The sequence below is a fragment of the Schistocerca serialis genome, chromosome 8 (assembly GCF_023864345.2).
Source record: "Schistocerca serialis cubense isolate TAMUIC-IGC-003099 chromosome 8, iqSchSeri2.2, whole genome shotgun sequence".
Taxonomy (NCBI): Eukaryota; Metazoa; Arthropoda; class Insecta; order Orthoptera; family Acrididae; genus Schistocerca; species Schistocerca serialis.
This window is the reverse complement of record NC_064645.1, coordinates 37,373,173-37,386,476: the sequence shown is the minus strand read 5'-3', so window position 1 is coordinate 37,386,476 and position 13,304 is coordinate 37,373,173. Positions and strand designations below refer to the sequence as shown.

The 13,304-nt window shown below is 38.7% G+C and overlaps 1 protein-coding gene across 1 annotated transcript in view; it reads left to right on the top strand.

The window, feature by feature from the left end:
* The window catches only part of LOC126416287 (uncharacterized), a 136,638-nt gene that overhangs the window by 82,653 nt on the left and 40,681 nt on the right, over positions 1 to 13,304 (top strand). Inside the window, exons 2-4 of the mRNA XM_050083937.1 lie at positions 5,497 to 5,877; positions 5,977 to 6,245; positions 7,111 to 7,271. Of these exons, the coding sequence (XP_049939894.1) occupies positions 5,497 to 5,877; positions 5,977 to 6,245; positions 7,111 to 7,271 (811 nt within the window). The remainder of the gene's footprint in view (positions 1 to 5,496; positions 5,878 to 5,976; positions 6,246 to 7,110; positions 7,272 to 13,304) is intronic.

The window sequence follows — 13,304 nt, the reverse complement described above, 5'->3', positions numbered from 1 at the left end:
GCAGTGACATAAGTCTCCTCAAATTTATGCTGTGTAGCCCAAGCTTTTGTCCTGTTATTGAACAGAAGGTTCACTATGATGTCTGTGACAGAAAATTTCTGTTCCAGCAATCTTTCAGAGTACAAATCATTAATTCCTATCCTGTGTACAAACCTCTTCTCAGTAGTGACTAATGGTCTTACAGGAAGTTGGATCTATAGTCTCACCATCCTTATATGTTGACTTCCGCAGCTGCCATAGTTCTCCCAGCATTAAGGGTCCCAAAGTGCCAACTATGACATTACAAGGAAATCACGATATGAGGTACATCCATGTGCTTTCCAGTTTACCATTGCAGAAACTTGGGTCATACATTGGTGCCAATGTAGGACTGCTCATCCACACACATAATGAAATGCTTCATGTGCTTGTGACTTAACTGTTCTTAGTATTTGTATCTTACGTGAAGTGAAGTTCATTGCCACTCATATAATACTTTAAGCAGATGTGAAAATTAAAACTTCATTCCTTTCCCTCAGTAACAGATCATGAGTTGCAGATCATTCCACCATCTAACTACCCCACACAGTGTGGCCAATGGATCAGAAGCACTATCAGCATTGGGACTTGTAGACTTGAACTGCCAATGTGGGGTTAGCTTGAAAATGATGCATTCTGGACAAGACAGACAGCCTCCAAGTAATGACAGTTACTCCTACTTTATGGATCAGACACCACCAATTACTCAATTACACTATACAAATGCATAGCAATCTGAAGCATTCAAATCAACACCTTCTCTTTATTTCCAGAAAAGTGGCCTCAGTTAAAACATTCAGTATTGGCTTGGTTAAAGTCAATCAGCTCAGACATTTGATTACCTTCTCCAATCCTCTCACTGTCACAAACTCAAACATCCTTCATCAGATTACCTTCCATTCAGAGAAACAAAGATATCAGAATACCACATGAGACCAACATTGTACCATTGACACTCTTGCCTGGAATAGAAAACGGAGTGCCACAGCTGCAACCAATAACTTTCAGATTATGAAATAGTCTAGGACTTCGGTCTTCTGGTGAATCCACCTCCTTGTGCCGCCACATTATCGATCACACCAGTCTGACCCCCATGACCCACAAATAAATCTTGTGGCCTTGCTGCAGCTGTGGAACCCTACTGACAGTTGTGCAGATCCTGTCTGAATATCTCTAAGAGTGATTTGTTTACTCTCATCTGAATCCCTTATTGCTGTAGTTCAGCTGGCTGCCAGTTGGGGAGAGGAGTTATATACCACCATGTTTGATACCCAAGAGGGACTTAAAGTTGCTCTGGGTAGAGGTCAGGTTCCACCCCTGGCATTCCAGTTTAAATAACGTTCAGCTGGGAAGTCTCAGCTACATCTGAAGAGATATTACAGACACTTTGAAATATAGTACATTGACAGTGCACACTGATGAGTAGTGAGCCAGAAAAAAAGACAGTTTGGACTTCCAAAATGGTGTCATAGTAACCAGTTGTAGTTGACATAAGAAAATCAGAGTGGAATACAAAATAGATCTATATTTATTTCTTAAAAATATGGTACATACTTCAAAGAATAAGAAATTTGTTACGGAACAAAAAAAGGGAAAAACTGAATGTGCAACACATCTAGTCTATCAGATTACTGTATTTAAGCATTCAGTCATTGATAGCATAGAAAAAGCTAGGAACACAATTTGTGAAATGCATGTAATGTTAATAAACTGAAATGGTACACTGTTTGCTTCAGTTGCTGTAGCAAGTGACTAGAAAGAGAAAAGTCATTAGACAAAGATAACATGACCTGGCTGGAGAAAGACAAGTAAAGAAATAGACCATATCTCAAAACAACCCTCTCAGTATTTGGTTCCAGTGACTGTGTGAGCTCTAAGCCTGGATGGCCAGGTGGAGATTAAACCACCATCCTCCCAAACAAAAGTAAAGTGATTTGACACCATGCCATATCACTCAGTGGTGATGACAGTACACTCCTGTGCAACTGAATTACACATGCTTATTCATTATTGTGTATGCAAACTCCATTTGTCCTGGCATCTATGACATGTTTGTGTGTGGGCTGAATGGGATTTGGAGTTCTTCAGATTTGTGACCACTCATCCACTGCTCACACCTTAGTGACTGACACTGGATCTGAAGGGAGCACTCATCTTGCTTGATAGCACCCCAGGTCTGCTCAAGAAAACTGAGATAATGTGACAAGAGAGGTCACACAAGCATCTTCTTCTGCTGTGAGTTAACTTGCTGAAGATCCAGACTGTTTTCAGAGTGCTTTTGGTGAACAAATGGATGCATACCATCAGTGTGTCCCACATTTTTAACCACTGAGACGATTTTGGTATACATAGCACATCATATGGTCTTATATCCACTCATTTATTGATATTTACCAATGTACTCACTCATCAGTCCAGGAAACCATTTACACAGCTCAAAGCATGCACCGGCAGTGTTGCTGTAACTGTGCTCATCAGTGTCTAGAGGAACACAGTGGCCAAAACTATATTCGTTGATTGGTGTCCACTGTACACTACAATGAGGCTGTATCTCTGGACAGTACAGCTGCTCATTGGTAGTTGCTGGTCAGAACTAATAGTGAGTGTCATGTGTTACACTGTGATCTGTCTGTCTGATATTACAGTTTGGAATAGTTGCCAATGGCCCTTTCTTTAACATGTGACCCCACAGTCAATTGGCCTGGAGCCAGCAGTTCACTCAGAGCAGAGGTATCCTCAGTACTAATGATAGTGCCATGTCGGAAGTCCACTAGGTGACCAAATTCTGAAAGCAAGATTTCTCATGTCTTAGCCATTAGAAAAATGAGTGTAATCAAAATGTACTGACATCACACCTCTTGCTTTTTGTGTGGTTGACTTTTACATACCATTTGGAACATCATTTGACAATCTCTTTGCTATGTGAGGCACCAAATGTTTGTTGCTATGGTGACAGAAGTGATTAACACTGTGACTGTCTATAACTGAGTTCGCTGTGAGTGTAGGATGTATACAGCATTCGGTCTGTTTACAGAGAGTAAACATCCATTTTGCCTTGCTGACACACAAAAATGTTATAAAACTTACACATGTATCTGAAATTGTCATTTGTATTAGTTGTTGTGAACTTATGCAACTGATAAAATGTTAATCTTCAGTTGGTACTTCCTTCCTCTTTACTTCTGATAACCCCTCTCATATCATTAATCTGTGCAAATGTCCACAGAGAGGTTAAAAAAATTACATTGCTTTTTGTTTCTGTGATCAGGAAGAAAAACTAATCATGAAACGCAATCTAGAATGTTTTCCACTTGACAGTCTCTCTCTGTGTGCTGATCTGGAGGCCAGGGTGGTGGTTTATTTGACATACTTTCTCTCCCAGTGTGGTATGAAACTGTGTTCTGTGCCAATGCAGCTACAGTCAAAAAGTGCAGATAAAGCAAAAGTTTCCAAGCAATTGTGTTTATTAATCTGCAGTTCAGAGCAGCTAAATTAATACTGTAATTTAATAATGTAAACACTGATGTTTACAGTACATTAGTTACAGAAGTTTTAGTGCATTTATGGATATAGCAATATTGCCATATCTGTGTGCTATGCATGCAAATAGCACATGGTGTAAATATGACAAGCAAAAGTGTGACCACTGAATCCAGTGCCACAGTTTACCCAAAAGCACACACACATGTGTCTTATTAAGTGACATAAATCCACCCAGTGGAAGTTTAAAACATTGAAACTGGTAGTGAAAATAGAGAGAATGGTTACAATAGACTTAAATGTTCAGTTCATGTACAGTACTAAAGTCACACTGGAGCCTAATCTAAAATGTTCAGACTTAGTTTTCTTCAAAAGCTCCCCTAGCACACACAGCATTTAAAAAGAAATCGCAGTTTGGACATCAGGAAACAACTGAGAAATTCAACAATTGTGATTTGATATGGATTCATAATGAACTGTTTACTCCTGAAATAAATGTTGCAAGTTGTTGTAAACATGGTAATAAGTGTACACCATACTGAGAGTGAAAGATAGAGTACACCATTGCTCTATTTTTGGAGTTGTGTGTGACAATTGAAACAGTAACAAATCCTTTCACATCTCATTGTGTGGAATACATGTAAGTTTTTTGTAGGGCTTGAGATATGCTGGAATGGGAAGAGAAGGTGACAGCATTTTAAATAAAATAATTTTGGGTATCGGGCCACATAATTATAAACTACTAAAGCAACTAAATTGCCACCGTTTTGACTGATTCACTGCATTCCTCTTAAGAAAGAGGCACTCTTTTGACGAGGACCACAGAAAACTGGTTTAAATGTCAGCAGTCTAGTTATTTAGGTAGTTTATAATGATGTGGCTCAATACCCAAAATTATTTTTCCAAAGTGACACTGGCTGTGAAACCCTACAAACGTATGTAGATAACAGAATATTTTATAGTGACGGTATAATCTTAAGATTTGATGCAGTGAAAAACATGCTTAAGAAGAGCCGCAGTACCATCTTTTTCAGATAGTATATCTGCAGCAGTCATACAAGAAGAGATAGATAGTAAAGATACTATGTCCCAGGAGTCAAACAAATCTGTAGCAATTTGTGTTCCTCTTCTTTGAGTACATTAAATATCCCTTGTTAGTCCAATTTATTATGCATCCCATTTTTATGAGAAATATTTTAAGGTGGGTCACATGAATGTTCTGTAACACTTATCCTTTCTACATTGATTGCACTTCACTAGTATTCTACCAATGAAGGAAATATTGTAAAAAGGGTACCGTGTAAGAGACATTGAGTTGTAAACAGCCACAATGAAAAGACTGCTATACCATTAAACTTTTGGCTGGAAGGCATTCTTTTGAAATAGAAAACACACACCCATCCACACAAGCACAAATCAGTTTCTATTTTGGAACAAGGACTTTTGGCTAGAAGCTTAAATGAATAGCAGTCTTTTCACTGTGCTTGTCTATGTGCTTGAGAAGTAATCTATGCTTTTCATAATACTGTTGTTATTCAGTCATGGGCTTTACATTGTTTGAAATCTACCATTGGCCTTAACTAATATTAAATCTGTCATAGTCAAATATCATATAATGATAAATTGTTATGTCTTGTTATTTGTAGATGTAAAATGTATATGTGGATGCTAGATGTTTCCTCAGTTAGAATTTTTACATCTTGAGAAATACAATGACTGAGGTCATCATCCATTAATTTGTCAGAATTGAGATACATCACTGACATAGCTCTGATAGTGTTATCCACTAGTGGTAACAAGTCTGGAGTGAATAAAGCTATCATAGTTGGCAGTTGACAGATGATGCCAGAGATTTGATTACTGTGTCCTCCTAGTATCTAAGAAAATCTTCTTTCTATACAGTCATTAAAGTAGATAGAATTTTTCCACAAATAAAGTGTCAGTTTATTCCCAGATGATACTAAAACAATAGTTAACCATTACTTTTTCTCTTTTTAGAATAAACACACCAAAAGTTGAAATGTGCCCTGGAGTACAACACTGCTGCCAGGAGCCACCTCGGAAAACCACAGGAAGTCAAACTCCTACTACACCACCGACGCCGTCAACACCACCGTCTGTGGAGCCTGGACCTGTGACACTGACTCCAAAGCCTCCCATCCAAGTTCCTGTGGGACCTGTCAAGTCTGGTTGTGGAGTGAGGCGTGGGCTATCACCAGCGACAGACAACAGCACAACATTTGCAGAATTCCCGTGGATGCTGGTTGTCCAAGTAGCTGTATTCCCAGGGGATGGAAAACCACCTGCCTTTGTCTTCAAATGTGGAGCTTCACTTCTGCACCCACAAGTTGCTCTCACTGCTGCACACTGTGTTAAAAGGTAAGGCTGTATTTTCGAGTAATAATTCTGTTTCACTATTAAAGAGGGTACATTAGTTTGTGATAGATTTTAGTAACAAAATATTGCTCCTGATTTCAGGTTGATTCCATCAGATATAAAAGTCAGAGCTGGAATATGGGACTTAACAGCAGCAACGGAACCTTTACCACACCAGGAGCGCAGGGTGATAAAAATAATAAGACATCCTCAATTTGAAGAGAAGACACTCTTCAATGACATAGCACTCCTAGTGCTGGATAAACATTTTGATGAAGCAATGAATGTTGAAGTTATTTGTGTGCCTCCCCCTTCAGTAGATTTCACAGGCCTTCGATGTATTGCAACTGGATGGGGCACATCATCTCCTGGTAATTAGTCATCCAAATGACATCTTTCTCAAAATAGAAACTGTTATTAGCCACAAGTCAAAGATGTTCCCAGAAGGGGAAATACGGTGTTCCCAGAAGGGGAAATACTGCACATGAATGTCTATAGATATGGGGAAAGAGTGGATAATAGAAAGTAAATTCTGAATGAGGTTTTACTTATCAGAACAGGTAATAGTAGGAATAATCAGGACATCTTTATTTATTTTTGTAATAACCAAGTGGTAGAGGCTACAACAGAAAGCATTACACCATTTCCCCTTAATTTACTGACTGTAAGTTGGATAAATATTAACATGTGAAAAGTGGGATGTCTACAACACAACTACTGAGGACATGAAACAAAGAACAATTTACACATTTAGAAATAACTTATTTCTACTATTTGCAATGAAAAAATATGAATGTTCTTATAGAATTCATCATGCACTGCAAATTAGGGCAATTCTAACACATGGTTTTGACACTTTGACTTTCTCCTTTCCCTTTGCACTGAAAGCCCACAGCCCACCCTCAGTCAGCCCTACCTGCAGCACTCACTCCTCCCCACTCTTCCTTCCCCATCACCAGCACGCTCATGAAGTATTTACCAATACTAGGAACTGGTACATAAGTAGAAATGTGATACAGAATCTTCACATTGTTTATTTAGTTGTCTTTAGCATGTGGTGAAAATATTTCCAGTCACCAAAACAAAAAAATCAGTATACATTATTCTACTGTTTTGTTAACATCATTCTAGTTCTTTGACCTGCAATGTACATTACAATCTAAAAACATTTTCCTTCACATATATGGGAGAGGATTTTGTTGAGATATAACTTAAGTTTTCATTTATTGTTTTAAGATGCTGAGATTGTCCAGACTACAATGAAGAAAGTGGAGCTGCCAGTAGTTTCCCGTGATCACTGTGAAAATGAGCTTCGCATGACAAGACTTGGACGCTACTTTGAACTCCATGAGAGCTTTATATGTGCTGGTGGTGAGCCACAAGTAGATACCTGCCGTGTAAGTACAGCATAAATTGTAACTACTATTTTTTTTTCATTCATGTTTTGCTTACTAGTAATTGAAGACCTAATATTCTAAATGTGCTAAGTGCCATTTTTTAAAAATTTATTTTATTCACCGTAAAGGAGATACATTCATGCAAGTATATTATATTAGAAGTTTTTCATCATACGGTGAAGGTAAGAAGTTGTAATAGTGACCAACAGATGGTGTTGGAGCTAGCTGCTTGGCCTTCTTCATTCTAAACAGGCTTGCCAATCAGTGGCAAATTGTCGCACCAGTTTTACACATGTACTTAATAGATGCCATATTATTATTTTTGTTGTGTTGTGGGCACATTTTTGCCATGGAAAAACAATAGGATGCTAGTAATGTCTGAAAACATTGCTTACCTGTGAAAGTTTGATGGCATAATGCATGTGTTAAAAAGACAGAATATACTAAAAGTTCTGGGAAAAAAATTCCAGCAAAATATGAAAAAAACAGGTATGTATTTTTTATAACTGCATGGTTCCATTCTTGTTGAAACTAGGTTTGACTCTAATGTGATGGGAGAATCAGTGCACAATGTATTCATTTAAGTGTTTTAGTGAAATCTGTTGAATGGCAATGTATCTAGTGTAATAAGAAACTATTTTTCAATATACTGAAACCAATCTCTCCCATTTCAGTTGAATCACAAATGTTGCTTATCATGCAAGCCCTTGTCAAATGAATTAAGAACAAATTTATTTTGTGACTTCTGTAATCAAAATGAAACAATGAAAGGCTCATTTTTAAGGGGATTAATGAAAATACTATTAGTCTCAAGGCAGCACAGTGATATGTTGAACCTGAGAGTAGCTGTCATCAATATAGTATAATGTACATGGTTCCTCACAGAAAAGATCATTCCAGCATTTACTGTAAAAATTCATGGTTATATTTTCTGTTTCAAAGAGGGTGATTGTGATATTAACCAATAAACTGAAGATGGATCAACAGTTGTACCATGATAAGAGGAGCTGCATACAACTGCAAATGTACTGACTATTACACTTTACTGACAAAGCAACATATACTGTTGTTTCAAGAGGGGAGACTCGTTACAGTAGAAGGAAGTCTTCTAAAGAATACCTCAGTTGTGATATAATATTAGTTGCTTATACAAACCATTTAAAGTCAATTTCAGAGACAAAAGTTAATGAAATGAAGTATGCAGGAATATTTCTTAAATTCTTTCCAAATCCATCATATGGAAGACCAACAACAGATATGTGTAAGACATGTGACTTGTTGCACCTTGAGGGGAAAGGACAATCACCAGAGAACAGAAAATCTTGGAAAGCACTAGAACTGTACCATAGGAAGACAGAAAGTATGACGACAAACGTGAAGAACGATGTGATGTCTTAAACTATGTCTGGAAGTAACACACGTACATCAGCAATTGATCTGCAACAAGTATTGTTTATTCCCACTCTTACACATTTAGACCAGAGTTCATAGTACAGCTTCTTCCTTCATGCCCATGACAACAGTGAGGTAATACTGTTTTGTCTGAGTGAAGGGTCTTGTGGATCAAACAACATAGCATCATGTTCGTTCCATGTCCCAAATTGCACTAAAAATACTGTCAATGTAACTGATAGCAAAAGAAAACTTGTGATTTGGAACGACAACTGCTGTGGACAAAAAAAAAAAACTGTATATTTTTATATATGTACATGCTAATAGTGGCTTGTGGCCTGTTTGACTGTAAAGTGCATAAGTATATGGTTTCAGGCCACAGTTACCTATCTTGTGATAGAAATTTTGCCTTAATAGAAAAGTACGATAAGATAATTGTTATGTACCTGATGATTTGCAGAAAATAATTACTTCAGCATGCACTTCTTTACCATCCAAGACACTCAAAACAGAAGAAGAGGGCTTCCAGGTTGCTGCTGATAGTCATCAAAACAAGGCCACACATTAGTTCTGCTGCACAAATTACAATCACCTCCCCTGGAGTAGTGTACATTGAAAGAACATTCAGTGACGTTGAACAGTGGGGAAGTGTAAACATCATAAAGAGGCAAAACTGTTGGTTTCATTCATACACAATTTTCAGTATTGCCACATGTTCCATGATTGTATACTACGGAGGGGGTGGGGGGTGGGGGGTAAGGGAAGGGAATGGAATTCTTGCAATGGTACTGTTCATACCACATCACCATCAGCAGGTTCTTACTGATTTATGTAATGACAATCCTATATGACAAGTCCTATATCATGTATACAGGGTGTTACAAAAAGGTACGGCCAAACTTTCAGGAAACATTCCTCACAAACAAAGAAAGAAAATATGTTATGTGGACATGTGTCTGGAAACTCTTACTTTCAGTGTTAGAGCTCATTTTATTACTTCTCTTCAAATCACATTAATCATGGAATGGAAACACACAGCAACAGAACGTACCAGCGTGACTTCAAACACTTTCTTACAGGAAATGTTTAAAATGTCCTCCAGTAGCGAGGATACATGCATCCACCCTCCGTCGCATGGAATCCCTGATGTGTTGATGCAGCCCTGGATAATGGCGTATTGTATCACAGCCATCCACAATACGAGCATGAAGAGTCTCTACATTTGGTACCGGGGTTGCATGGACAAGAGCTTTCAAGTGCCCCCATAAATGAAAGTCAAGAGGGTTGAGGTCAGGAGAGCGTGGAGGCCATGGAATTGGTCTGCCTCTACCAATCCATCGGTCACCAAATCTGTTGTTGAGAAGTGTACGAACACTTCGACTGAAATGTTCAGGAGCTCCATCGTGCATGAACCACATGTTGTGTCGTACTTGCAAAGACACATGTTCTAGCAACACAGGTAGAGTATCCCGTATGAAATCATGATAACGTGCTCCATTGAGCATAGGTGGAAGAACATGGGGCACAATCAAGGCATCACCAACAATGCCTGCCCAAATGTTCACAGAAAATCTGTGTCGATGACGTGATTGCACAATTGCATACGGATTTTCGTCAGCCCACACATGTTGGTTGTGAAAATTTACAATTTGATCATGTTGGAATGAAGCCTCATCTATAAAGAGAACATTTGCACTGAAATGAGGATTGACACATTGTTGGATGAACCATTCGCAGAAGTGTACCCGTGGAGGCCAATCAGCTGCTGATAGTGCCTGCACATGCTGTACATGGTACGGAAACAACTGGTTCTCCCGTAGCACTCTCCATACAGTGACGTGGTGAATGTTACCTTGTACAGCAGCAACTTCTCTGATGCTGACATTAGGGTTATCGTCAACTGCACAAAGAATTGCCTCGTCCATTGCAGGTGTCCTTGTCATTCTAGGTCTTCCCCAGTCATGAGTCATATGCTGGAATGTTCCGTGCTCCCTAAGATGCCGATCAATTGCTTCGAACGTCTTCCTGTCAGGACACCTTCATTCTGGAAATCTGTCTTGATAAAAACGTACCGCGCGATGGCTATTGCCCCGTGCTAATCCATACATCAAATGGGCATCTGCCAACTCTGCATTTGTAAACATTGCACTGACTGCAAAACCACGTTCGTGATGAACACTAACCTGTTGATGTTACATACTGATGTGCTTGATGCTAGTACTGTAGAGCAATGATTTGCGTGTCCAACACAAGCACTGAAGTCAACATTACCTTCCTTCAATTGGGCCAACTAGTGGTGAATCGAGGAAGTACAGTACATACTGATGAAACTAAAATGATCTCTAACATGGAAATTAAGCATGTTTGGACACATGTCCACATAACATCTTTTCTTTATTTGTGTGTGAGGAATGTTTCCTGAAAGTTTGGCCGTACCTTTTTTTAACACCCTGTGTGATAAAATGGATAATAATGAATTGAATTATAGTGCAAACTGAAGATATTTGTTGCCTATTGCTTACATCTGTTACAATTGAGTACATTTTTTTTTTCAACCATTACAGCTTGACATCTCTGTTGGCTTTAGCCCATTTAGTCTGAATAAGGTAAAGTGTAAGACACATTCTACTCTCACATTTTAAATTTTTTTTCTGGACAATGAAGTGAGATTTTCACTGTATTTGCAGCACAGTTTGTTTTTAGGATGCTAATAAATGCATTAATATAATAAAATGTGTGTTCTAATATTGTATGTCATACAATACTGTTTTTTGTTATATCTCAAAAGATTAATTTTGGCCCTTAGCATGTTCAGAATATTAGGTCTTCAGTTGTTATTGAGATAGTCACTTTTTGGTGCAGTGTAACATTAAAAATTTGGTATTAAATTTTATTAAATTAAATAATTAAATAAACCAAAAACATTAAAATCAGATTTACTCATAATTTAAACTTGTTATTAAAACATGGAAGAACAGTTAAAAGAATACAAACCATCTTTAAAAGTAGTTTAGGATGAATGCCAACAAAACTAAAACAAGACTAATGGAATTCCAAAGAACAGTAATTTATTAAGATGAAGTACACTGGTGTTCCATTTATCTGATGACTGTGTGGGACCTTTGAACTGAATAGCAGTTCATCAAGACACCAAACAGACACAAAACAGGATGAAAAATTTGAGTATAGAAATGCACATAACCTCTACCCAGGAAACAGCTCTTCACAAATACACAATATTTTCTTCATGGTTAGTTTACAGATGACATGCCATCAAAAAATGTAAAAAAGAGAACAAAAACCAGTGTACAACAATACAGTTCATTTAGTGATATAATTTTGAGGTGAGCATCTATACTAAACAAAGCAAATTGCACATATTGTAATTCTTAGTCCTACAACAGTTAAATTATTATAATTTGATATTGTACTCTACAAAAATGAAAATTTGACCCACAGAATGACACACACATGTCGAAACAGGTCTTGGTAAAAAAAATAAATAAACTAATTGTGTTTGGATAAGGTCGATTTTCAAAACAACCCAATTTTTAAATCACAAACATGGAAGAACATCAAGAGGAGCTTCAAATATTAGTAAAATGTGTAAGACACCAAACTTTCAGTTCATGGGACAGTCACCAGTCGGCCAGTGTGGCCGAGCGGTTCTAGGAACTACTGTCTGGAATCGCGCGATCGCTACGGTCGCAGGTTTGAATCCTGCCTCGGGCATGGATGTGTGAGCAGTTCTTAGGTTAGTTAGGTTTAAGAAGTTCTAAGTTCTAGGGGACTGATGACCTCAGATGATAAGTCCCATAGTGCTCAGAGCCATTTGAAATTTGAATTTGAACAGTCACCAGCTGCACAACCGGCAAGCCAGAAAGTACAGAAAGAATACTCCCGTGAAGACTTCCTACGTACTCCAGCCAACCAACATCTGAGTCTCCCTCTGCCAACCAAAAAAGCTCCAAGAAGGCACATGGTCTACTCCATTGCTGACTTGAAGATCCTCTTTGGTTTTTCCATGTGATATCCTTGCCTGGCTGACCTCCAATTCACTGGTGTGCACCACCAACTGTTTTTCTGCTCTGGACTCCACAAGCTTACAGAAGAATGCAAACACTTCTGTAGACCTCATGGAGCAGGACCATCCTGCCTCTGTGCCCTGTAGCATTGAGTCTTCAAAGGCTGGCACTTGGCAGCTGCCGAGGTGACACCCCTTCATTTTTTCCTCATCATGACTCCCCTCCAATGGAACATTCACAGTTTTCAGTCCAACAAGAGGATTTACAGCTGCTTGCAGAATTGCAGTGTCCACTTGTTCTCTGCCTTCAGGAAACCAAAATTGCATCCTCATGGTTGCCTTCAGCTCTTGCATTTCTTCCCAGTCCCCCCCCCCACCACCTCTGAGGATGGTGTTCAGTCTCATGGGGAACTTGTGGTGGTGGTGGTGGTGGTGGTGGTGGTGGTGGTGGTGGTGGTGGTGGTGGTGGTCCCATCTCCCTGACAACCCGCCTTCAAGCTGTTGCAGTTTGCCTTTTCCTTACTCACTTGAAATTTTCACTTTGTACCATTTACATCCTTCCATCACTTAATGTCACCAGGGCAGACTTCCTCCAGCTTATTGGGCAACTAACTCAC